At 38.3% G+C, this 25,155-nt stretch overlaps 1 protein-coding gene across 1 annotated transcript in view; it reads left to right on the plus strand.

Moving 5' to 3' along the window:
• Itfg1 (integrin alpha FG-GAP repeat containing 1) overlaps positions 1-25,155 on the plus strand; it is a 125,630-nt gene that overhangs the window by 89,225 nt on the left and 11,250 nt on the right. The window contains exons 11-14 of the mRNA XM_041649592.1: positions 10,051-10,201; positions 12,520-12,628; positions 14,944-14,987; positions 17,234-17,312. Of these exons, the coding sequence (XP_041505526.1) occupies positions 10,051-10,201; positions 12,520-12,628; positions 14,944-14,987; positions 17,234-17,312 (383 nt within the window). The remainder of the gene's footprint in view (positions 1-10,050; positions 10,202-12,519; positions 12,629-14,943; positions 14,988-17,233; positions 17,313-25,155) is intronic.

Below are 25,155 nucleotides of genomic sequence, written 5' to 3' on the forward strand. Positions count from 1 at the left end.
TATTTTGTTTATTGATGAGATGTTAAAATCACTATGTAGTTTTAGAAACAAAATTATCCTTCCATGAATTATATCAAGCATGTGGTGTTTTTCAAAGATGTGTATCAAAAATAGCACACTCGTTCCTCTCTTGAGTCTCCAGGGAGCACAGAGTTATTGTAAGGTTGGCTTTGGGGAAGGCAAACATAGTTGACTTAGGAATTAGTCTGACAGGTAGTTGAAGAATGCACTGAAATGCTTACTAGGATGTTGGCTAATTTTATGACACTATTATTATGGGAGCATTTCTGTGTTTAAAGAATGGCTACACTCTACAGTGCAACTCCAAGTCACATCAGAAAGGCTGAGTTTTATCCATTTGTATTAAACATTTTTGAGTATGAAGAAAGTACTTTTTAAGGATACTATGTAATAACACACTATCTGCTTAGGAAGGGTACATACAGTCATAACTAGAAGAATATATGATGTTCTTTAGACTGTGATTTCATCTACTTTATTCATATTTTATAATATTGTCTAACACCAATTATAAATGTATACATTGAAAATATATAATTTAATGATCTTTGTTATGATTACAGGTTTGCATTGTTTTAGGGATTCTTTTTGCTGTGAAGAGACACCATAACCACAGAAACTCCTATAAAGGAAAACATTTAATTGAGGTGGCAGCTTACAATTCGGAGGTTCAATTATTATCAGTCCATTATTATCATGGTGTGGGGAGTATGGAGGCAGGCAGGCAGAGATGGTGATGGTGACATCTTGATCAGAAGACAACAGAAATTAGACTCAGACACTGGGTGGTGTCAAAGCCCACCTCCACAGTGACACACTTCCTTCAACAGGCCACACCTACTCCAAAAGAGACATGCCTCCAGATAGTGCCACTCCCTTTGAGAGCCATTTTCTTTCAAACCACCACATATACCCATCCCCATATTTAGTTTTAAGATTTATCCTTCCCCAAAAAAATCCTATTCCATAAGCCCTTATTTTCTAAACAGTAGGAAGCACTCCCCCAAATATCTGCCTCTATATATTTACCTATTCTATACCTGTCTCTATATTTGCCTATTTGAAACAAATGGAATCATAAAATATGTGACCTTTTATTATGTATCACTACCTAGAATAGCATCAAATTGTGTCTGTGTTTCCAGTGCCATAGTAACAAGTTGCCACCAATATAGTATCTTTTTTAAAGTGTAAATTTATTCTTTTACAATTTGGGAAGTCAGAGCTCCTAAATGGCTTTCACTGGGATGAAGAAAAAATAATGATTTTCCTGGAGGTTATAAACCATTCTTTTCACCTTCAAAGTTAGCAACATGACATCTTGGTAAGAGTCAGGATTTCCAAACAGCAGAAACCCTAGGAAGGCTAAGGAGCAAGACATTGTAAAGTATGACATAATACTGTGTGCACTGTGCATCTTTAATACTCTAGAACTAGCAAGATGGAGATCCAAGAGAGCCAAGTCCAGAAGACAACAACAAGGACAGTAACATTGTAAGTTCCAGTTCAAAGCCCCATAGGATCTAGAAGCCAGAAGAGTCAAAGTATCAAAACACACTTGAAGCCAAAAAAGACTCTACTCAAACAGGGAGAACATCCTTCTTACACTACTTTTTTACCCTGTTTGACTTATTAATTGATTAAATGTATTTTCTCCAGCCTACTGTACCAGATGTTAATCTTATCCAGAAACAATCATAGAGATACACCCAGAGCAAAGCTTAACCAAATGTATGAGTATTCCATGACCTTGTCAGGTTGATACATAAATTAATCAGCAGTCTTTCTGACCTCTGCTTCTTCCTAGCTCCCTCTCTTACCCCATCTCCCTCTGTCTTCCTTCTCTCTCCCTCCCTCCCTCCCAGTCCTCATGTCCCTTGTCAACTTATTACTTCATAAGGATTCCTGTGGTCATCTGTGAGAGAATATTGTTTAGCCTACTAGAACCACCCTCTGGCTTTCCAAAGAGCCAAACTTGTCCTGTCTGTAAAATGCACCTACTTTCTGAGTATAGTGATGCACCTCAAATCTCAGCATTTGAGATTGTAAGGTACAAGAATTAGAGTTCAAAGGCAACCTGGACCTTAGAGTAAGATCCTGTCCCAAAAAAGAAAAAAAAAATCTTTTTCATGACCCTGACATTGCTTATGAAAGAAAACGTTTAATTGGGGCTAGCTTACAGGTTTAGAGGTTTAGTCCATTATCATGGTGGGAAGCATGGTGGCACACAGGAAGACATGATGCTGGAGGAGTCAAGAGCTCTACATCAGAATCCATGGGCAGTAGAAAGAGAGAACCACTGGACCTGTCTTGAGCTTTTGAAACCTCCAAGTCCAACCCCAGTGGCATATTTCCTCCAACAAGGCCACGCCTACCCCAACCAGGATGCCTTTTAATCCTTCTAAGCAATGCCACTTCCTGATGACTAAGCATTCAAATGTATGATTTGAATGGGGGGTCATTCTTACTCAAACAGCCTCAGGTGGTATCAGTTTTCTTGGCAATAATGAGGATTAAATAAGACACCATATAAACAGGTCTTTGCAATTGGTCAGGTCATAATTTTAGTGCTGAAGGATATTAGCATTTATTCTGATAAAATTATATAAATGAGTAGTAAAATGGATAATGACTTCCCAATGACATTCCTGTAATGTTCCTTCAGACTTAGAAAACATGTAACCTCCATGATAAATGCCATTTTTTTTAGAGTGTCATTTGGGTAGGGGGTGTTTTGTGTTTCTTATTTGGGCCCAAGTAACAGGTTCCTGAAAAGAAAGATGCTTGTGGTAATTTTAGGAAAGCAACAGGTGAAAAAGGTGACCTGATTTGTGGCCATATGCTAAGAATAAGGACAGCTTGTAGAAACTAAAAGAGGCAAGGAATAAATTCATGCAGGCATAGTTTAACTTATTTTCTCTTCTTGTTTGTTTATTTTTATTTTTTTACCTTTAATTTCCCACTCTTGTCTTATTGTTTTAGTTGGTGCTTTAAGCACAGTGTTGAACCAGAGTAGGGATGGACAACCCTGCCTTGTCCCTGACTGCAGTGGGATTGCTTCAAGCTTTTTTCCATTTAGGGTAGTGTTGGCTGTGGGCTTCTCACATACGACTTTTATTATTTTGAGGTGTGTTCCCTCTAGTCCTGCATTCTCTAGGTCTTTTATCATGAAAGTATGTTGGGTTTTGTTGTTGTTGTTGTTGTTGTCAAAGGCTTTTTCTGCATCTATTGAGAGATAATCATGCACCTTTTGTCTTTATATCTATTTGTAACACGAATTCTAATTGTTCTTAATCAAAACCTGGAGTCGGATATTAGGGAGTGAAAGCTGAGAGGCCAGAGAAGCAGTAGCTGCTAGCCACTAAAGAGACCTTTTACCTCTACCGAATCCTCAGACCTAAAGGGTGATCCTGTCCCCAGACTACCTCCTCAGGTTGCATCTTCTAAATGACTGTTTCAGACTGCGCCTCAGACTGCAATGACCTCTTTTCTCCTCCCACCTTATATTCGTCTCTCCGCCCAGCCACATCAGTCCTGTCTCCACCTCTCTAGAGCTGGGGTTAAAGGCGTGGGATCCCCAGTGCTGGGATCATCTTTGTGTGAGCTCTGTTTCTCTTTTGGACAGATTTCTATCTTGTATAGCCCAGGGTACCTTTGATCTAACAGGGTAGCTTTGAACTCTGGCTCTGTCTCCTGAGTCCTGCAATTAAAGATGTGTGCCACCACTCCCTGGCCCCTAGTGGCTAAGCTCTGCACTCTGATCTTCAGGCGAGATGTATTTGTTAGATTGCAAACAAAATATCACTACATCTATTTATGTGGTTTATTGCATTTATTGACTTGCATATGTTGAGCCATTCCTGCATTTCGAGGATAAAGGCAGATTGGTCATGGTTGATGATCTTTTTCGTATATGTCTGTATTCAGTTTGCAGGTGTTTCATTGACCTTTTTGAAATCTTTTTTAATTCATCAGGGAAGTTGGCTTGTAGTTTTTGTGTTTTTTTTTTAATTTATTGTTGTGTCTTTACCTTGTTTTGGTAATTAAAGTGATAGTCCTTCTGTGGAGTTTGGGATTGTTCTTTCTATTTCTGTATTTTAAAAAGTAGTTTAGAAAGGATTGGCTGAAGATATTTGGTTTAATTCTGCTTTGAATCTATCTAGCAATGGACTTTTTTTTGTTTTTATTGTTATTTTGAGCTATACAGTTTTGTCCACTCCCCTCCCTTCCTCCCCTTTCCCCTTCTACCCAATCCCATGGCCCCCACACTCCCAATTTACTCAGGAGATGTCTTTTTCTCCTTCCTATGTAGTTCCATGTGTGTCTCTCTTAAGGTCTTCTTTGTTGTCTGTGTTCTCTGGGGTTGTGGACTGTAGGCTGGCTTTTCTTTGCTTTATGTCTAAAAGCCACTTATGAGTGAGTACATATTATATTTGTCTTTCTGGGTCTGGGTTACCTCACTCAATATGGTTTTTTCTACATCCATCCATATGCCTACAAATTTCAAGATATCATCACTTTTTAGCACTGAGTAGTACTCCATTGTGTAAATATATTACATTTTCTGTATCCATTCCTTAATTGAGGGACATCTAGGTTGTTTACCCTGGACTTTTAGTTGGAAGGGTTTTTACTACGTTTTCGATCTCTTCATTTGTTGTGTGTCTGGGTTATTCATTCATCTCTTCTTGGTTCAATGTTGGTGCTTTGGCTGAATCTAGAACTTTATCCCTTTCTTTAGGTTTTCCAAATAATAGAGTACAGATTGTATTCCCTTTTTAAAAATTTAATGTTTGTTACAAAGTTTTCTCTGATTGTTTCCAGTTTTGTTAGTTTGAATCCTGTCTTTCTTTCTTTGCTAAGGTAGTCCAAAGGGCCTGTGAGTCTTTTCAAAGTACCAAGTTTTAGATTTGTTGTTCATTATATTGGTTTCTTTGTTTCTGTTTCATTAATTTCTGCTCTGATTTTTATTATTATTGGGTTTGAATTTGGTTTGTTCTTGTTTTTTAGTTGTTTGAGTTGTATTCATTAAGTAATAAATATTTGTGCTCGTTCTGATTTTTTAATATAGGCAATTAAAACTACAAATTTCTCTCATACTGCTTTCAGTTTGTCCCAGAGTTTTTATTGTGTTACATTTTCATTTTCACTTTGTTCAGGACTTTTTTTTTTTTGGATTTTTTTCTTTGACCCATTCACCATTCAGTAATAAGATGTTCAATCCATGAGAATTTGTGGTTTTTCTAGAGATTTGTTTGCTATTAAAGTTTTACAGCCTTATGGTCAATTGAGATACTCAAGAGTTATTTAAATCTTTCTGAATTTGTAGATTTGTTTTGTCCAGGGTGGGGTCTATTTTAGTGAAGCTTCAATGTGATGTTTTGGTGTTTGGGTGGAATATCCTGTTGATACCTAAGTGCATCTGATGTATGATGTCATTTAATTCTAATGTTATTCTGCTTTTTTGTGGAAGGGGTCAGATGACCTGTGTATTGAAGAAAGTATGGTACTGAAATCACGAACCAGTATTGGGTTGGTGTTAATCTGTTTTTAATTCCATTAGTACATTTTTTATGAAATTTGACACAGGTGAGTTTGGTGAATATATATTTAGGATAATGTCTTCTTGGTCTGCTGGTTAGCTTAAAGTGTACCCCTTTTCTCTTCTGATTAGTTTTAATTTAAGTCTGTTTTGTCAGACATTAAAATAGTGACACCTGCTTGTTTCTTGATCTAATTTGATTGAAGTACTCTTGTCCATCTCTAAGGCAGTGCCTATCTTTAAAGCAAAATGAGTTTTTTGCAGACAACAGCTAGCCTGTTTCTTTTGATTGAAAAGTTGAATCTGCTAATAATTAAAGTTATTATTGAAATGTGTACTGATTGCAGTCATTATGTTGTTGCATTTTGGTGTTCTTTTTGTTTAGTAATTGTGGCTTCATATTTCTTTCTACAGTCTCTTGGCTGTGCTCATTCCTCTCTTCAGCCTGAAATGTTGCTTCCTGTAATTTTCTTTAGGTTTGGTTTGTTGAATATAAATTTTTGGGCTGTTTATATTATGGAAAGTTTTTCTTTCTCCTTCAGCTAAAGCATATAATTTTTGCTGGGTATATTATTTTAGTTGGCTCTCATAGTCTTTTCAGACTTGGAATGCATTGCTCTAGCATCTTCTGACTTTCAAAGTTTCCATTGAGAAATCGTTGGTTATTCTAATGGGTTTCCTTTGTATGTGACTTGTGTTTTTATGTTGAAGCTCTAAATATACTTTCTTTCTTATGTATGCTTACTGTTTTAACTATGACATACCGTGGGGATTTTCTTCTATGTTCTTGTCTATTTGGTGTTCTGTGTGCTTCTTGTATGCTTGTTTCTTTCCTAAGTTTGGGGAAATTCTCTTTTATGACCTTGTTGAAGATCTGTATAGCAGCTCTGCCTGTCCTAGAACTCACTCTGTAAACCAGGCTGGCCTTGAACTCACAGAGATCTGCCTTGCGGGATTAAAGGCTTTTGCCGCCACCACGCAGCACCTGCTGGGTTTTTTGATCATGGACATTTTATCATGATTTTTGTTTTTTTTAACCTATTTTTATATTTTATATAAACTACTTTGTATTTCTTATAAACAAACTATTTTAGTCTTAGTTTTTTTTTTAATCAATCTATCTCTAGGTTTATACTTTTTATATTTCATACCAATGTTGAGTTGGTTAAAGTCCACCATCTTACCTTTTTATTTTCCTTTTTCTACTATGATTTTAAGTAGTTTTATGATTTAATTTTGTCCTTTTTGTTATAAATATTACTTTATATTACTATAAATATTACTTTAGTGAATGTCTTAGATTTTTTTAGGCCACCTTTAAATTCTGTTTTCAATAATACTACATATCACTGATAGTTCTAGAACTTTTCAGCAGTGTGTGCCTGGCCTCTTCCAGCTTTGTACTGTTTTCTCTGCTGACGTTATTAGTGCTGTCCTTTAAGAGATGCAGTTTGCTTAGGCATTTCATATCTGCCTTCACACTTGACCTGTGTGCACTCATTGCTCTTCATTGCCTTATATAGATCTGGGTTGTTACCTGGTATTGTCTTTTCTCAGCCTGATAGACACCCTGTAATATTAATTAAGATGCCATAAAAATATTGACAAATGATTATATAAATATGTATAAAACTCTTGATGAAAAACACTGGACACAAAATTTTTTAAAGAATGGGAAGAAGTGCTCACAAAATATCAAAGCCACAACAATAAATATTCTGAGAAAATTCCAGTAGCACATTAAATAATCCCAAGATTTCAGAAATGGAATTATGTGAAGTTACAAAGCTGCTTTGCAACAAAGGAAATATTTGCCAGTGAAAAGACAGCTTGTAGTATGCAGATAAGTCTTTGCCAACTACACATCAGATGGGGGATTATTCTCTAGAAAAGAACAACAGAAACTGAACCTTCAAATTCCTAGTCATCCAGTCAGTAAATGGCCGATGAACTGGGGAGTTGGTTCTCAAAAGCAGGCATCCAGGGGCTAGAGAGATGGCTCAGGGGTTACAAATGCTTGCTACTCTCCCACAGGACAACCTGGTTCCCAGCACTCACCTCAGGGGCTTATAACTGCCTCCACCTCCGTTCCTTGTACACAAGCACATGTGTGCACATGCATGTGAGAGTACACACACACACACACACACACACACACAGGAAAGTAAATCATTTTCTACATTTTTAAATTTTTAATTAAAATCTAATTGCATCACTTCCTTCTTCCCTTTCCTCCCTCCAGTCCCTTCCATGATCCCATCAAATTGATGGCCTCTTTTTTTGTCATTATCATTACACAGAGAGAGAGAGAGAGAAAGAGGAGATGATGAAGTGTGATAAATTATATTACAACCTGCTAAGTCCATTTGGTGTTGCTCGTATGTTTCAGGACTGACCATTTTTTATTGAAAAACCAGTTAGGTAGGTGGCCTCATCCCTGGGAGAGATTTAATTTTTCCTCTCTCATCAGCAGATGCGGAAGAGTAAATGGATGCGTGGTTTGTCTTCAGTAAAACGGGCTGAATGTGTACTTATTAGGGAGCGAAAATGTGGTACCAGTCATTAATTGCTTATTGGTCTTTATCTATGGGTGAGGGCCCCTATGTGAAGGCCTCAGTGAGATTTCTCCCACATCAGTATGTCTGTTTATGTTGTCATTGTTCGTATTTTCTTTAGACAGTCATTTTGTTGAAATATTGTGGGTGTAGCTTCCTTATCATTTCTTTTTTTTTTCTTTTTGTTTTGTTTTTTTCAAGACAGGGTTTCTCTGTGTAGCATTGGTGCCTGCTCTGGAACTAGCTCCTAGAACAGGGTTGTCTGCAACTCTGCCTGCTTCTGCCTTCCACCACCACCCTGCCCTTCCTTGTCATTTCTAAAAGACAGTCTCACAACAGACTTCCTGGTTCTCTGGGTCTTGCAGTCTTTTCACCCCCTCCTCAATGTTCCCTGAGCCTTAGGTGTACAATTTGTGTTGCAGATCTATCTGCTAGGGTTGGGCTTCCCAGATCAGTTGATTTAACCCTTGCGGCTTTATCTAATGGGCTCTGTGAAAGCTGTTCTTATCTGTGCGTACAAGGATAAGCTTTAGAAAGCAATTGGGGATAATCTGATCTAGTTGTCCTCTAAGGCGCAAGACTTCATAGCTCTGGGTAGTTAGATGTTAAAATCAATGACAGATTACTGGTATAGTAGAGTTGCTATTAAAAGTGGCCAGCCAGGAGGCTGAGAGGTAAACATGATACAATGTCTATGGAGGGAGTTTTCAATGCATGTCAAAACTGTGTTTTCCCTCAGATTATATACATTTTCTCTATGAGTGTGCAATAGTGTAAAGGAAGAATGTTTTAGAATATATGTAGCAAAACATAACTAGGTTTGGTGTTTTTGTTTTGAGGGAGATAGAGATACTTGCACATCCACATATATTGCTGTATTATTCTCAATGTATTTCCATGTACTTGCATGTGCCTAGCAGTCTTAGAAATATACACACCAATGTATTTATAGTGGTTATCTGTGAAAATAAATTATTTTTTACTTTTTAAATATTTCTGTTATCTGAATTTTATAATAGTTCCCATAGTCATTTTGGAAATAAAACCAATTTTTAAATGGTGTACTATGTATATAATTGCCAAAAATACAAACAAACTAAATCAAGACCATTCCCCCAAGATTTCAGAAACAAATGGATCAAAGTTTTTCTCTGTGAGGTTTAAATGAAATGTTACTTTTAAGAAAAGTAAGGCATTGACTCTCCCTATATGAAACACATATTAACAGTAAGAGGCGTTTTAAGTTGTATGACTTCACTAAAAGTTTCTATAGATTATTTATGTAGACCATTGCTTTACACTATGATTTACAAGACTTTGGGAATTCAAGAGTCTCTGATTCAAATTCAAATCATTGATCATTAATACACATCTGTGTGGGACTTGAGATGAGAGCAGAGATCTGTTCACTTTAGAAAGAGCACTGATCAGGCCAAAGAAGCACATGTCTGTTTTGGTGAAACAGTGAGTTTATTGAGGATACTTAGAGGATCATAGTGAGTGGGAGTGACTAACCAGAGCATGGGTGGCCCAAATACAGCTCCAGACCAAATAGCCCGCCCACTCCACATAGTGACTCACATAAGCCGTATCATTGGAGCCCTCCTGACAGCTCTCCTCTCCCTAGAAATTCCTGACCTTTGTAAATTTCATTTTATTATTGAGTCTTATGAGCCTCCTCCAGGAGAGAATACTTCAATTTGAGAGGATACTTGCACATCTAAAATGTTACCCCAATAACTTAAAATGCAAGGCAGAGAGGATAACAGTAGAAACAGGAGGGATGGATGTAGACACTCTACACTAAAGGGGACAGAGCATTTCTCACCGCAATGTAGTAATCCTAGAATTCTACACATAGTGTCTGGATGACAGGCACAGCTGCTGCTGCCCAGCACTGATTTTAACTGAATCCTCTTGTCTGTCACACAGCAATCAGCAAGCCTTTTTACTGGAGAATGTCCCATGCAACAATGCAAGCTGTGAGGAAGTACACCGGATGTTTAAAGTCTACTGGGACCTATCAGGCCTAAATCTTATCAAAGATGCCATGGTTGCCACCTTTTTTGATATCTATGAAGACGTGAGTTCAGAACTGTCCTTTGTGTTTAAGAGTTTGCTATCTATATCATCTCATTGTAGCTTCATAGTTTTTACCAGAAAATGGAATGAGAATGGTTCATTAAAGAAAACCTCTTTTAATGTTCAGTAAGTGTGGGGGCTGACTGCTGGTAGTGATAGTTATCTCTGTAGTTGACTATGGAAGTGTTATCTCTTCTTGTGCTTATTTGGAATAAACTGCTGCAGAATTGTGCTTTAAGACTAGCAGATCTACAAGTTCATCCGTTGACCCAAGCAGAACCAGCAGGTACCTGCACACACAGCAAGGGAGTGCATTCACACATTTGTCAACTGGAACATGGCATCTGCTGACACTTTCCTGGCTCTGTCACTAGTTGCCAAGTGAGCTGGTGGAAGGCTCTGTAGGTGCCTGGCATCCACCTTTCTAAAAAGAAAGCTAGTTTACTACTTAGAAGAAGAAAAGAGAGAGGGCTGAAGGCTGGAGAGATGGCTCAGAGATTAAGAGCACTAAGTTCAGTTCCCAGCAACCACATGGTGGATCACAACCATCTGTATTGAGATGCAGTGCCCTCTTCTGGTGTGCAGGCAAACACATAGACAGAACACTGTAAACATAATAAATAAATCTTTAAAAGAGAATAAAAGCTTTTGAAGAATATAAAGTTAATTTATCACATACATCCTTACAGATTGTTTACTATAGAAAGTAAAAGCCCATCAGAACATTTATATCTTCATTAACCTTTTATTTTGTTGTTCTGTTTTGCTCTGGGTTTAAGAGGCTTGTATTCAGTGGTGAGTTATAGATACCCACATTTCCTTGCTTTTTCTGCTGCCAAATCGCATTTCATTTTATTTTTCATTAGCAGTTTCCAAGCATAAAAGTAATTGGTAGAAATATTACAAGAAAAAAAATCAACAAAATTGCTTACAAATCAATTTTTAACTTCTGTACATCAAAAAACATAATAAATGAAATTTCAAATTATTTTTAAGTATGGAAAATAGAAATGCTACAAATGAATGAAGTAATTCATATCCTTAATATAAAAGTAAGTATTCAGGCCAGCCTGGTCTACAAGAGCTAGTCGAAAAACCAAAAAAAAAAAAAAAGAAAGTATTCATAGACACAGGTGTGTCACCAAAATCTCTCCAGAAAAGTATAGTCAATTTATAAAAAAAAAATATATTGCTAACATTTATAAAATGAAAAATGAGTGGCATCAGGAGATGCGGAAGAGCATCCACTTTAAATGGATGTGTGGTTTGTCTTCAGTAAAACGGGCTGAATGTGTACTTGTTAGGGAGCGAAAATGTGGGTACCAGTGCGACATGCAGCACAGCAGGTAACTGGACCATGTTTGCAGAGGGTCTGACAGTTCTGCACAAAATAGTGAGCTGTGTCTACATTTCACAAGTGTGTGCTGCGAATGTCTGGAAGCCTGACTTAGATCCCCAAACCTACTGTGAGAAAAGAGACTCAGTTCCTGAAAGTTGTCCTGGACGTCCACTGCACTTCCCATCCCCACTTCCCCACACATGCACACAGTAATGGTTCTAAATGAATTGTAAGGCTGAATGTGGTGACGTCCATATTACTCTTCCCATCCCCACCTCCCCACACATGTACACAGTAATGATTCTAAATGAATTGTAGGGCTGAATGTGGTGACGTGCACCTTTGATTCCAGTGTTCTTGAAGCAGAGTCTAAGGCCAACCTGATCTACAAACTTGGTTAGCCAGGTTCAAGCCAGCCAAGGCTACACAGTGAATACTATCTTTAAAAAAATAAAATCACAGTGTATATACATACAATCAGAAGGAAATATACCAAAATGCTAACAGTTACTTCCCAGGACTGTTTTCTTTTTATTTCCTATTTAAATTGTGTACCTACATTTTTAGTAAACTTATTTTAGACATCAGCCTACTAAGGTTGTACAAATAACAAACTACCTGAGAAAATTAACTTAAAAGGACAAAGGATTTCAGTCCATAGTCACTACATCCTGTCTCTTGACTGGTGCAGCACAGTACATCATGACAGGACCACATGGTAGAACAGGCCAGCTCACCTGTGGCGGCCTAGCAGCAGAAAGACGGCAAAAACTGAAGCCACAGTGTCCTTCAGGGATATCAGGAACATACCCATTCATAGGCCTTACCTCCAAAAGTTCCCACCACCTCCAACAGGCTGCCAAGCAAATCTTTAATACGTGAGCCTTTGGAATAAGAATTACTCAAACTATAGCACAAGTCACACAGTGGTCTTTTTCTTTCACCTAGTAGTTTTTCTTACAATTTTTTGTTTTTTTCAGGGCATCTTGGACATTATAGTACTCAGTAAAGGGTACACCAAGAACGATGCTGCCATTCATACACTTAAAAATAACTTTGAAGCAGATGCTTATTTTGTAAAAGTCATTGGTGAGTATTCTAGATGTTACCAATCATCTTGTTTTCCTCTCCCCTTCCCTTTTCTCTCTCTTCCCTTCTCCTCATTTCCTGGTACAAGTGCACACTCCTGTGTGGTACATGTACAACCCTCCAGATCAGGAAGTGAGCTGCAGCAGAACATCATGCTAGCTATACATAGGCCCCATTCACATATACCAGCTGTCCCAACAATGACTCTCTTTCCCTTCTGGTTAGTATTCTGCCCAGGATGTGTTGAATTTTCCACATCTTTCCAGACTTCCTCAATCTAGGACACTTTTTCAGTCATTTTCTATTTTTATCTTCATTGGTTTTAAAGAATTCAGATTTTATATTGTTAGATAATCCTCGCTATCTAACTCAAGTTACCTGTTTTTGGCAAGACTCTACAGCAGGGAATTGCAGAGCAGACGTGCAGCACTTCCAGGTCATTGGACCAGGAGGACACAGTGCACACTGCTCACCTGCTCACAGAGAAGAACAGTTCAGTATTTTTATGTGTGTATGAGTGTTTGGAACAGAACCCTTGTCCTCTGTGAGAACAGTGCTCCTAACCACTGAGCTGTCTCTCCAGCCCTGAGATGATCAATTTTTGTTTGTTAATTTATTTACTTTAATGTGTATTGGTGTTTTGCCTGCACGTATGTCTGTGTGAGGGTGCCATGGCCTCTGGAAGTGGAATTACAGACAGTTGTAAGCGACCATGTGGGTGCTGGGCCTGGAAGAGCAGCTAGTACTCTCAACTTCAAAGCCATCTCTCCAGCCTCATGATGGCCAGTTTTATCTCTCCTATAGCCACTGTTTTTCCCTTCCCTATTCCTACAGAGTTCTGGTATTGCTTGTCTCCTTTTTATATCAAACTTTTACCTGCTACCATTAGAGTCTATTGATCACTCCTGCCTCAGCTTTTGTCAAATAATGATTCTGCTTTGCATCATTCTTTCTACATTATCTTTTTTTTTGTATTTATTGATTGTATTGTGTATGGCTGCCTGAGTGTGTGTATCTCTACCACATGCATGCAGGAACCCTTGTAGATCAGAAGGAGGGAATCAGAGCCCCTGGAACTGGAGTTACAGTTGTTAAGTCACCATAGGGTTCTAGAAACCAAACCTGGATCCTCTGCAAAACCTCTTAACTGCTTAGCTCTCTCCACACCCCCATCCTTCTACATTCAAAGTTTCATTTTGTACAGCCCTTGACCTGTGCCTTGAATAACACACACATTTTTCCATGTATGTAAAACCCAGGCTCTCAGTACTTAGTGTACATGTTAGTGGTTTGTCATTTCTTGCAGGTTCCTTTTGGACACAAATAGGAAAATGGAAGTCAGGCTTCACATACATGTACGTCTAGTCATATGTCTGATTAAGCTATGGATTTCTGCCACTGCTTCCATTTTTAATACAACACAGTCTCTCCGTGTGCATCCTCTGTAGCAGTGAAAGTTTTCCCTCTCATTTCCCTGTGTTATTTCTCCTCTGTAGCCAGTTCCTTGCAGGTACCTGTCTCACTGGGGCTGGATTCATAAAGGCCTTGTGTATTTTATTATGTATATTCCTGTATTATCTGGAAAGAGTTGTTAAATACTGCTGTATATTTTAATTTGGTTTTCATTTGTTCATTTTTAGTATGTGGAAATAAACATTTCAGTGCAGCTCACTGAACTCACTTATTGATTCTAGGAAGGTATTTTTTAAAATAGTTTTTTGGGAAAATTTTTCTTTATAGACAGCCATTTGTAAGGAGGAACAATTTTCTTCCCCTCTCCAATCTCTTTGCCTTTCGTGTCTTTATTGTGCTAGCGAAAAGGAGTAAGAATGGACATCTTTGCCTTCTTCCCTCATAAGCACCACATTTCACCACTGGGCACATTCGCTGTACAAGGACTTTTCCTTGTGTCATGGTGAAAAAGTTCACTTCCTTCCTCCGTGACTGGGAGTTTTATCAGGAATTAGTGTTGGAAGATAGCTATTTTTTAATACTACTAGAGTTAATCTCTGACCTCCATACATACACTGTGCCCCATATATATCTACATCCCCACACATGAACATATACAAAGATGTAAATTTTTTAATTAATTTTTAAAGACACATGTATAAAATGAACAGATTTTAAGTTTTTTAAATTAATTTTGAAAGACATAGGTATAAAGTGAAATTTGATTTGCTCAGAAATTGAGGTGGTTCCTATCTGTGGTCAGAGTCAGCAAATGTATTAATAGACTTTGAGGGGGGAATTAGATCTTATTTTTAATGTAAGCTTATAACGTTAGTAATAGGCTGTTCTTTATCTTTCCACAGTTCTTAGTGGCCTATGTTCTAATGACTGTCCTCGAAAGATAACAGTAAGTAAACTTAATTCTTTTTTTAAAAAGAGATCATACAATTTATTCATTATCTCTAAATGATAAGAGACACAGGGACCAGACAGAAACCAGATGTGGTAGATATCATTCGGAACATACCAGTGATAAATTTTAGATCTAAAAGTGCTAAATATCTTAACTAAGTCTAAGACTGTTATCTTTGAAGAATAATACAGTCCCTGACTATATTCTGTCTTAGGATACACATGTCTGAAATAGAAGAACAGAAAAGTTGAAAACAAAACCATACAGAAGGGCATACCACACAGTCATGAACCAGGATGAGAGGATGGCTCTATTAATACCAGAGCAGACAGTGTGGCAAGCAGCTTAACTGGAAGCAGAGAAGGTGTGCCAGTTACTAACTTACTGTCTGCCAGCTTCAAACCCACTGTATTCCGATAGTGGAACTGAAATCTGTAGGTTTCAGTTCAGCAATCCCAGAGCGAGAGAAACTGTGCAAGGCTGGAAGAGGCCTTTTTCTTCTGCTCTGTTCCCACTAGCAGTCAGTGCCTCTGCATATAAGGGGCCAGGCAGCATTATCCTCTGTAGGGCTGACTCTCACAGTGCAATAGAGGATACATGTCCTCTTTGCAAACATCACCACAGCCATGCCACTCTTCTGGTATCACGGCAAGTAAACACCACATTATAGACAATAATTACCACATCCAGCCTTTACAAGAGTCTGAACTCAGCTCTTAAGCCTTGCAAGGCTTTAACCTGCTGAGCAATTTCCCCAGCCTCAAAAAATACTAACCATCACTTTAATATATATAGAAACACTGAGCCTCAGAGAAGTTAAATTTTCCCAAGTCTTGGAGTTCAGTGAGAAATTTCAACACAATGGTAGATGTTTTGATTATAGTTTCATATCCTTACAATCCATTTAAAGCATTACAATTCCAATACTTTCATGTAGGTATAGTTGAGAAACTTCCATAGTGGAGACATCTTTACTGTACTTGGAAACAAAATAATTCTGAAGTAGTCAGGAAAGCAGGGTTGGCAGGATGAAAGAGGTTGGTTTGCAATGCATGGAGAGCCCTAAAGCTAAGGTGATTCTTCAGACAGCCTCACCTGAGGCAGAGGGTGAGGGCCTCTCTATCCCTGCGTTAATCAGATATGCACTCAGACATGTGGCACAGCACACGTTAGCTGAGAAGGGTTGCCAGGTAGAATCCAGCTGTGAACTTGCAGCAGAATCCAGGAAGTAAATGTCTTAGTCCTGACATGCAGACCTAAATGAAGCAGGAATGCATGATGGTGACCCTAGCAAAGACACCTAGTAATAGGGGATACAGAGCCTGAACCAGTCTTTTGTAACCATACTGGTATCTAGCATAATTGTCATCAGAGAAGCTTCACCCAGAGACCGATAGGAGCAGATGCAGAGACCCACAACAAATCATTAGGCGGAACTCTGGAAATCCTGGAAAAGAGGGAAAGAAAGCATTGCAGGAGCCAGAAGACACCACAAGAAAACAGTGCACAGAATCAATCGGGATTGATAGAGGCTCACAGAGACTGAAGCAGCAATCAGGGAGCCTGCATGGATCTGACCTATGTCCTCTGCATATGTTATGATTGTGTAGCTTCGTTTCCTGTAGTACTACTACTAGTGGGAGTGGTGGATGGGGGTTGTCTCTGTCTCTTTGCCTGCTTTTGGAACCTTTTCCCTCCTACTGGGTTGCCTCATCCAGCCTTGATATGAGAGGATGTGCCTAGTTTTACTGCAACTTTATGCCATGTTTGGTTGATCTACATGGGAGGCCTGCCCTTTTCTGCAGAGAAAGGAGGAGGAGTGGATCTGGAGTGGGCGTGAGGGACTGGAAGGAGGAGAGGGAGGGGAAACTGCAGTTGGGATGTAATATTTGAGAGAAAAATAAAGAATTGGTTTGTTACTGATGGTAAATTGCCTGTTCTATCGCCTGCCCCCCATACAGACACGGCATAAGAGGCAGCACTAAAGTTAGACTCATTGGACTACTTAAAAAGAAGAAAACACGAAAGTGGGGTGGGATATTGGGGACTTTGGAGCTAGGAGGGGAAAGACAGGTTAGGTATGAAGATACAGTATATAAATGTATGCAAATTTCTAGGAATTAATAAATATTCTTCACTTTTGGCTTTGGTTTTTGTTTTTTTACCTATATAATAAATTTTCCTGACATTCAAATCATTTACTTACTTTCCAAGGCTAACTGTTTCCTTTCTCACTGCAGCCCTTTGGAGTGAATCAGCCTGGACCTTACATCATGTACACAACAGTTGATGCAAATGGCTATCTGAAAAACGGCTCAGGTAAGAGCACGCGGGAGGGCGTGCGTGTGCGGAGGCAAACTGCTGCCACACTCATGGCACAGCCCTGCCTGGTGAAACTGTTTTTATTGTACCTTTTCTGTGTCATACAGAAACAGATTTCAAGAGCTATTCAGGACAAAAATATCAACATTTATTTCTTCATTTTTTATTACTGTGATGAACCAAACCTATTATCCTTATTTTTCAGCTGAAATAACAGGAAATGAGAGGTACCTTGAGTTATCTTAAAGATTGAATTGGTAAATCATATAAATTAGCTCATTTTAAGAGAAGTGAGAGCTAGAAATCTGATTAATACTACAATCTACACTATCCTATATTTTCAAATATAGAATAAGAGGTCTAAAATTTAGAGAGATGTTTTGATATAGTTTTACAAAAGCACAATTTACGTGCAACAAATATTATGGAGAAATTCAGTCAAAAAGGAAACAGACTGAAAGATGTCTGCATGTGACATACCTGAGATTCCTTCCAAATTACAGTCAATCCAGCTACCTGCAGAAAAAAATGACAGCCCAACTAGGTGGTGGTTGTGCATGCCTTTAATCCCAGCACTATGAGTTTGAGGCCAGCTTGGTCTACAAGAGCTAGTTCCAGGACAGGCTCCAAAGCTACACAGAGAAACCTCTTGCAAATGCAAAAGAAAGAAAGGGAGGGAGGGAGGGAGGGAGGAAGGGAGGGAGGGAATAAAGTCCCAACATTATATGATTTCTTGAGAATCGTAGAATCTTGTCCTTGAAGAAGCATAAAATAACCAGAAAGAATGTGTTAGTGGCCAATTTTGTATTTTATTATGGCCTTATGTAAATTAAGTATTTGTACTACAATGAGTTTATTTTGTAACTAATTATAAACATCTAAGAATTCATTGTGATGGGTGTGGTAGCACATGCCTTTAATCTCAGTATTCAGGAGTAGAGGCAGGCAGGGAGAATCTCTGTGAGTTCCAGGCTGGGTTGATCTACATAGTGAGTTCTAAGACTGCCAGGGCCCTGTAGAGAAACCCTGTCACCAAAAAACAAGTGGGGGGGGGGGGAGAAAAAAAGATGGAAGGAAGAAAGGAGAAAGAGAAAGAAAGAATTCATTGTATTTCTGCTTAAGCATATAAGCATTCTATAAACAAAAATATCCTAAAAACAATTAATGAAAGTTCTGATAAGATTATCACAAGTCAAATAATCTGATGTATCACTAAAGAAAGAAGTCACTTAAGTTTTAATTCCTGTATATTATATTTTTATTGTCCGTTAATTCTTTCTTAATATGCAAATAACTTTACTGCTAAGTGAAATGTTCTGAGACTCATTTATTTCATAATGCTGGTAAACTCAGGCAAATTAGCACACTCCAAATACAAAACTTACCTCCACTGGTGAATTATTAGTGAAACTCATATCTACACATTAGCAACTTAAGTTCACTTACACTTCAAAACCTTACTATTTCACACCAACAGGACTGTGTTGTTAATTTAAAAATGAAGAGAAAATCTCTTATCACAGCTATACACCAATATCTTATCCCACTGTATTATCCCACTTTTTTCTTAAAATTATATGCTATATAATTTTAATACACACACATATTCACAAGCAGTTCTGGTTTCTTCTGCACTTTGTTATGGAGGTACAGCAGCTATGCTGGTCAGCTGTCTGCTGTTTCTGCTGCTTCACTACACTAAAGCAATGCAACAGCAAACCTCTGTTGGGAGCACAGCAAAAGCGCATGTAACAATGGACTAAACATAGAAGAGACACTAAGGACATATAAGTGTAGTGTCCAGTCAGTAGAGGGGTACTAGCAGGTTTGAGGCTGCTACCCAACTTTCAAAATGAAAGATAAATACTAACAGCTAGGAACACTGCCATAATGAGAGAATTCTTGGTGGTGCTGCCCAGAAGGTCGGTATTAGCTCAAATCAGGACTTTCTTCTTTGTATATTTTCATTGTGCATAATACTGTGTTACAGTAAAGATATTCTCATATAAGCATGAATGTACATTGAGTAGACCCCTATTGTACTCCCCACCACTCTCACCATATAGTGATTCCTCTAGACAAGATTGTTTCCGCTTTCATGATCTATATACATACACAGTATATAAAATCAAAGCACAAAACAAGAGAAAATATGAGATATTTGTCTTTCTCAGATAGGCTTCATCATGTAATATGATTATCTCTCCTTGTTTCCACTTGACTATAAACAACTCCATGGCTGGAAGAAAATCCATTATGTATAAAAACATATTTTCCTCATCCATTACCTCTGTCATTGGGCATTTGAGTTGGTTCCATAGTTTAACTCTTATGAACAGATCTATAATAAACATATGCAGAAAAGATCTCTCTGTATTGAATTCTTTGGATGAACAAACACACAGGAGTGCTAGACCTGGGCAGTATGGCAGTTCTAGTTTTAGTGTTTTGAGGACCCTCATGCTGGTTTCCATAGTGGCTGGACTAGCTACATCCACTAGCAGACTAAGTGTTCTCCTGTCCACATCCTCACCAGAGCATCTCTTAATCTTCTCTTCAATTAAAGTTTCTTCTGTGAGTTTGGCTCTTGTTCCAGTGAGATTGCCTTTATATTTTACTTGTTTCTCTTGCAGCTTTCAGTCAGAACACATCCTTTGTTTTGTATGTTTAGTGTTTTGGCTGTGATGAAGCGAGGTTTTTCTCTGGTGCTATTTGTTTGGTATTCTAAATTCTTCCTGTACCTGGATGGACACCTCTTTCCCTACGTGTTGGAAATCTGCTATTATTTTATTGAAGAAATGGTTTCTCCCATCAAATTATAACAAGGCCTAGAGGGTAGAATGACCATAACTTGAAACTGTTTTCCATGCCATTAGCATGAAATTCTTTCTATACCTGAGTCATATAGATTTGATCTTTTGTAGTTTCCCATAGATCTTGAATGTTCTAGTCATAGTTTATCTTTGCCATTGTATAAATATTCAACCCTTCTACCTTGAGATTCTTGCCTGATTTGTGGTTCAAATTTTGACTCTGAGCATTCCTTTTCTGTCTCCATAATGCCTATTGTACTCCTGAGCAGTTCTTGTAAAGACATCACAGATGTTGATCCCATTAGTGGGCAGCATTTCACAGGCCATGACATAATGGCTGGTCATACCACTGGTTTAGTTATGAATATTGTACCCACCCCTGGGAAGTCCTTCAAGAAGATGTCAGCAGTGCCACTTAGAGCCTGCGATGCCATACAGACTCTAGCTTCAAGCAGGTTTTCACCTTGCATTGTGTGCAGAGCTAACTCAGAGTTTCTCCTCCATAGTCTAGAGGCAGGAGTAGCTCCCCAGACACATCAGTTCCTCCAGGATGAACACTAGCTTTTTGAATTGTTCTGCTTTGTAAGATTTCCTATTTTACTTTACTATTAACTAGATTTAGGGGCACTACTCACCTCCTATGTCTGTTGTCCAACTCTCCCCAGTGTACTCCCTGAAGATTCTAGTAGATTATGCCTGGTTATCATCTGCCATTTTTCAAAATAACCCTTTAGACTAATTTCTAGTAAAATATTTACAGTCAATATATTGCCTAATGCCGAAAAAATAACTGTCACATGGCAGCTTTGGGAATGGAGGTGAGAATAGGGTTTCTATTCTGCAGTCTCTGCGAGGAATGTGTTATTATTCACTGTGTTGAAGTAATTCCTCTGCTCCATAAGTATGTTCAGTATGAAAGATCTGAGCACCTCTCACATTATTCAGCACTGCTCTATGTTCCTGTGGTAGTTCAGCATTTGACTATTGTCAGTATACCATGTAAAGCGACTGTGTGCTGCAGTAAAGGTTGAAACTCACAGACATGATGACATAGAACTGCCTAAAGCAGCAAACATATAGATCAATGCAAACAACAGAATCAGAGGCAAAAAGCAAACACCATAGCACAGACTTGTTCACTGTGCTCATAGCTCCTATCCATACCCATATATTTTCAAATCATGGGTCTGCATTTTCTCTTGTTCCCACCACCTCTGGCCTAGTTCACGATAAAAGTTTCCATTTCATCTCCAATATCAGAGGTTAACATTCAGGATATTGAAATATCCTAGAAGCTTAGTTTCTATCCAAGTGCCTTCCTCCTCACTGAGAAGTGAACCTTGAACTCCTTACCATCCATATTCATTTCTGTTCTCTTTATGTGTGTTATACCTGTCCAGCTTGATTTCTGCTCCTTCTAATCCGTCTCCATGTCCCAGGCCCTTTTTCATTTTTCTAGTCTCAACCTTTTCTCCATCCCAATGCCTCAACACTTTTTTTTTCCACGTGCAAGAGCTCTATTTAAATCAGTGCTTATAAACCAATGTTTATAAATCAACCTTTATAAATCAGCATTAAGTTTTTGAAAAACTGATTTACAGAATAAAGTTAAAGTTCTTAACAGAAGGCTATATCAGGACCTGCAGTTGAACATGAAATTCAATAAATTTCCTTAAATAGTATGGTTTCAGTTGACATAAACAGACCTTGCATTGCACTTTATTATACACTATTCCTATGTTTAATTACTGTCACTTCACAACTAAAAACATATCATAAAATTATTCAGTCATAATTTTCTTCTGCCATTTTCCCTTTTTTTTTATTGAGAAAAAAAAATTTCCGCCTCCTGCCAGCCTCCCACTCCTCCCCCCTCCCCACTCCTCTCCCCGTCCCCCCACTCCTCTCCCCGTTCCCCCACTCCTCTCCCCCTCCCTCTCAAGTCTGAAGAGCAGTCAGGGTTCCCTGCCCTGTGGAAAGTCCAAAGTCCTCCCCCCTCCATCCTGGTCTAGGAAGGTGAACATCCAAACTGGCTAGGCTCCCACAAAGCCAGCCTCAACACTTTTAAGTCTGGCAATAATCACTAAACTCACTCCCTAAACTAGAAATAAACTCCACCAGGTTTCAATAGAACTTTATCTTTTACTTTTCTGTGATATCTGCCTTAGGGTAGAGAGAGGCCCTATATCAACTAGTAATTCCCCATCTTAACCGCCCATGAGTCCTCATTGAGAACTGGCTCTAAATCTTGTCTTTTTGGTTCTTTCTATTCAAGGATACCCAAGTATTTGTTGAATGCAGTTTTTAGACTTTTTAGTGGGACACAATACTCTCTGTGTCGAAAAAACAAATGTATGCGATGGTTTGAATAAGAATGGCTCCCATAGGCTCATATGTTTGATGTTTAGTCACCAGGGAGTGGTACTACTTGGAAGGATTGGGAAGTGTGGCCTTGGTGGAGGAAATCTGTCACTGACCATTGGCTTGGAGATTTCAAAAGCCCAAGCCTGCTGGCTTTTTTTCCCCTGATGTCTGCAGATCCATATGTTGAACTCTTAGCTTGCTCTCCATGTCTGCTTGCATGTTGCCATGCTTCCTGCCATGATGATATTGAAATAGATCTCTGAAACTGTAAGCCATTCTCAATTTAATGCTTTCCTCTGTAGGAACCAGGTCGTGGTGTCTCTTTCCATCAGTAGAACACTGACATTGACAGTATATTAACACAAGGATGGGCACTAGGATTCACACAGTTCTAGTACCTACTATTGCCTATGTTACTCTTTATGTTCACTAAGTAATAAGCATTGTTGTATAAGCAATAAACATTTTATAATTTTAGTTACATCTGAAACAAACATGAAGTGGGATAGATATTCATTATTATGAAGCAACGTATTTGTCTTTCACCTAAGTGGGTAAACTAGTTAGAACAATAGACAATAGTGGTCTCTTAACTTGTTACTGTTAAAATAGAATTATGCCCCAACCCTAGCAAGTTCAACTTTGTTTTCAGCTTAGAGAACTAGATAGTTGAAACAAAAGTGATTGAATTAAACCTTTATACCTTGAATTAATTTTAAAATGTGTCACTCCTTCTCATAGCACTGATTTTTCTCATACTCTCACTTGTGAGAATTCACAGACTCTAAGCAATTACAACTACTTTAAAATTAAGCATAAAGATGCATATAGGTATTCCCTCCCAAAAAAAAAAAGATCTTAAAACATAGAGGTATTCAACAATAACAACAATAAAATATTTAAATAGGCATAGGCCTTGAATAGACACTTCCCTAAAGAAGACATCCAGATGGCCAAAAAGTACATGAAAAGATAACTCAGTCTGATTATTAGGAAAATGTAAATAAAAAATTTGACTCCTGTTCAACAGAATAACTGCTGCTAATCAGAATTTGAGGTTGTGGAAATATTTCAGTAAGTAGGAGTGCTTGTTCTATAAGCATGAGGATCTAAGTTCAAATCCCCAAGCACCCACATAAAAAGTGTATAGCACCTGTAACCCCAGCATTGGGAGTTGGAGACCGGTAGATTCCAAGAGCTAAATGACTAGCTAGCTTAGCCAAAACGGCAAGCTTTGGGTTCATGAGAGACCTCATTTATAGGCAATACAAGATCAATAACGGACCGAGTGTCCAACTCTGGCTTCTGCATGTGCATGCACAGGCACATACACCCCAGTATTCACATGTCAGTACTACACCCACCACCCTCACCACCCATGCCCTCCCCCACACACAAACGCACGAGAAGTTACCTGGTGTATACTAAGGTAAGGAAAAAATGACTGTGAAGCTTCTGTGGAAAACTGTGTTGGTGCCTCAGGAGTGAACAGAATCACCATGTCTTAAAGCAAAACCTCTGCAGGAGATAACATGCAAAAAAAAGCAGTTTTGCTGAGAGAGATTTGTATAACCAAGGTGTCTTTGTTGTTGTTCTTGTTTTTGTTGAGACAGGGTCAAAAGTATCTATGCATATATGAGTAGATAGACAGAATGAAGTATATACACATAAAGAAATAGTATTTACAGGGAATGTTGACGCATGCTACAACATAAATGAACTTACAGAACATTGTATTAAGTAAAATGTATAATACAGTCACAAAAAGATCAATACTATATGATTGTGTTTATATGAGATTCCCTCATTGCAGAATCCATATCTAAAAAGTACAACTGTGGTTGTAAGGGCAGAGGGCTGAAGTGACAATGAGTTTAATTAGGAGCTCTGGAGACAAGTGGTGATGGCTGTACAACTGTGGAGATGCTTGGTCTCTGTAACTGCACGGCTAAAGATGGCTAAGGTGGTAAATTTTGCATCAGTGTGTTTTACACAACTTAAAGTTAAAACTAAAGATCCTCTAAAATGTGACGGTTCCAAGGAAATGCTCTAAGGTCCCATAGAAAACATCGTTTTGTTCAACTTCATCATTAGCCTTTTTATCTCGTCTTACCATGTTCCGTTTTATTTTTTAGGATACCATACAAAATAATGAATTTCCTTGCAACATTGTGATGCATATGTTAAACTTTTCTAATTTCTCTTCCTCTCCACTATGGTCCCTTATGGAAGATTCTCTTCCTTCCCCCACATAGTTCTTTCTTCTTTCATGCCAAATGTGTCCGATGACATTTTCTCTCCTCCACTTCAGATCTCTCCCTTCCCTCCCCACCACACTCGTTTAAATCTAGATTCCACACATTAGAACAGAAGCATGCAGAATTTGACTTTCTGGGTCTGACTTGTCTGATTTAAAGAGTGGTTTCTATTTTACCTAAAAATGTCATGGTTTCATTTTTATTTATAGTAGCATAAAATTGCATCATATATTTGCAACATTTTCTTCATCTACTCATCTGTTGATGGGCAGCTAGTCTGATTCTGTTTCTTAGCTCTCTAGTACAGCAATGTAAATAGATGTGCAAGTATCTCTGTGATATGTTGACTTGCCATCTCGTGTGTGTGTGTGTGTGTGTGTGTGTGTGTAACATCCCACAGTGTTA

Source organism: Microtus oregoni, unplaced genomic scaffold (assembly GCF_018167655.1).
Source record: "Microtus oregoni isolate MIOR12 unplaced genomic scaffold, Mior012 000004F_ref0000308, whole genome shotgun sequence".
NCBI lineage: Eukaryota > Metazoa > Chordata > Mammalia > Rodentia > Cricetidae > Microtus > Microtus oregoni.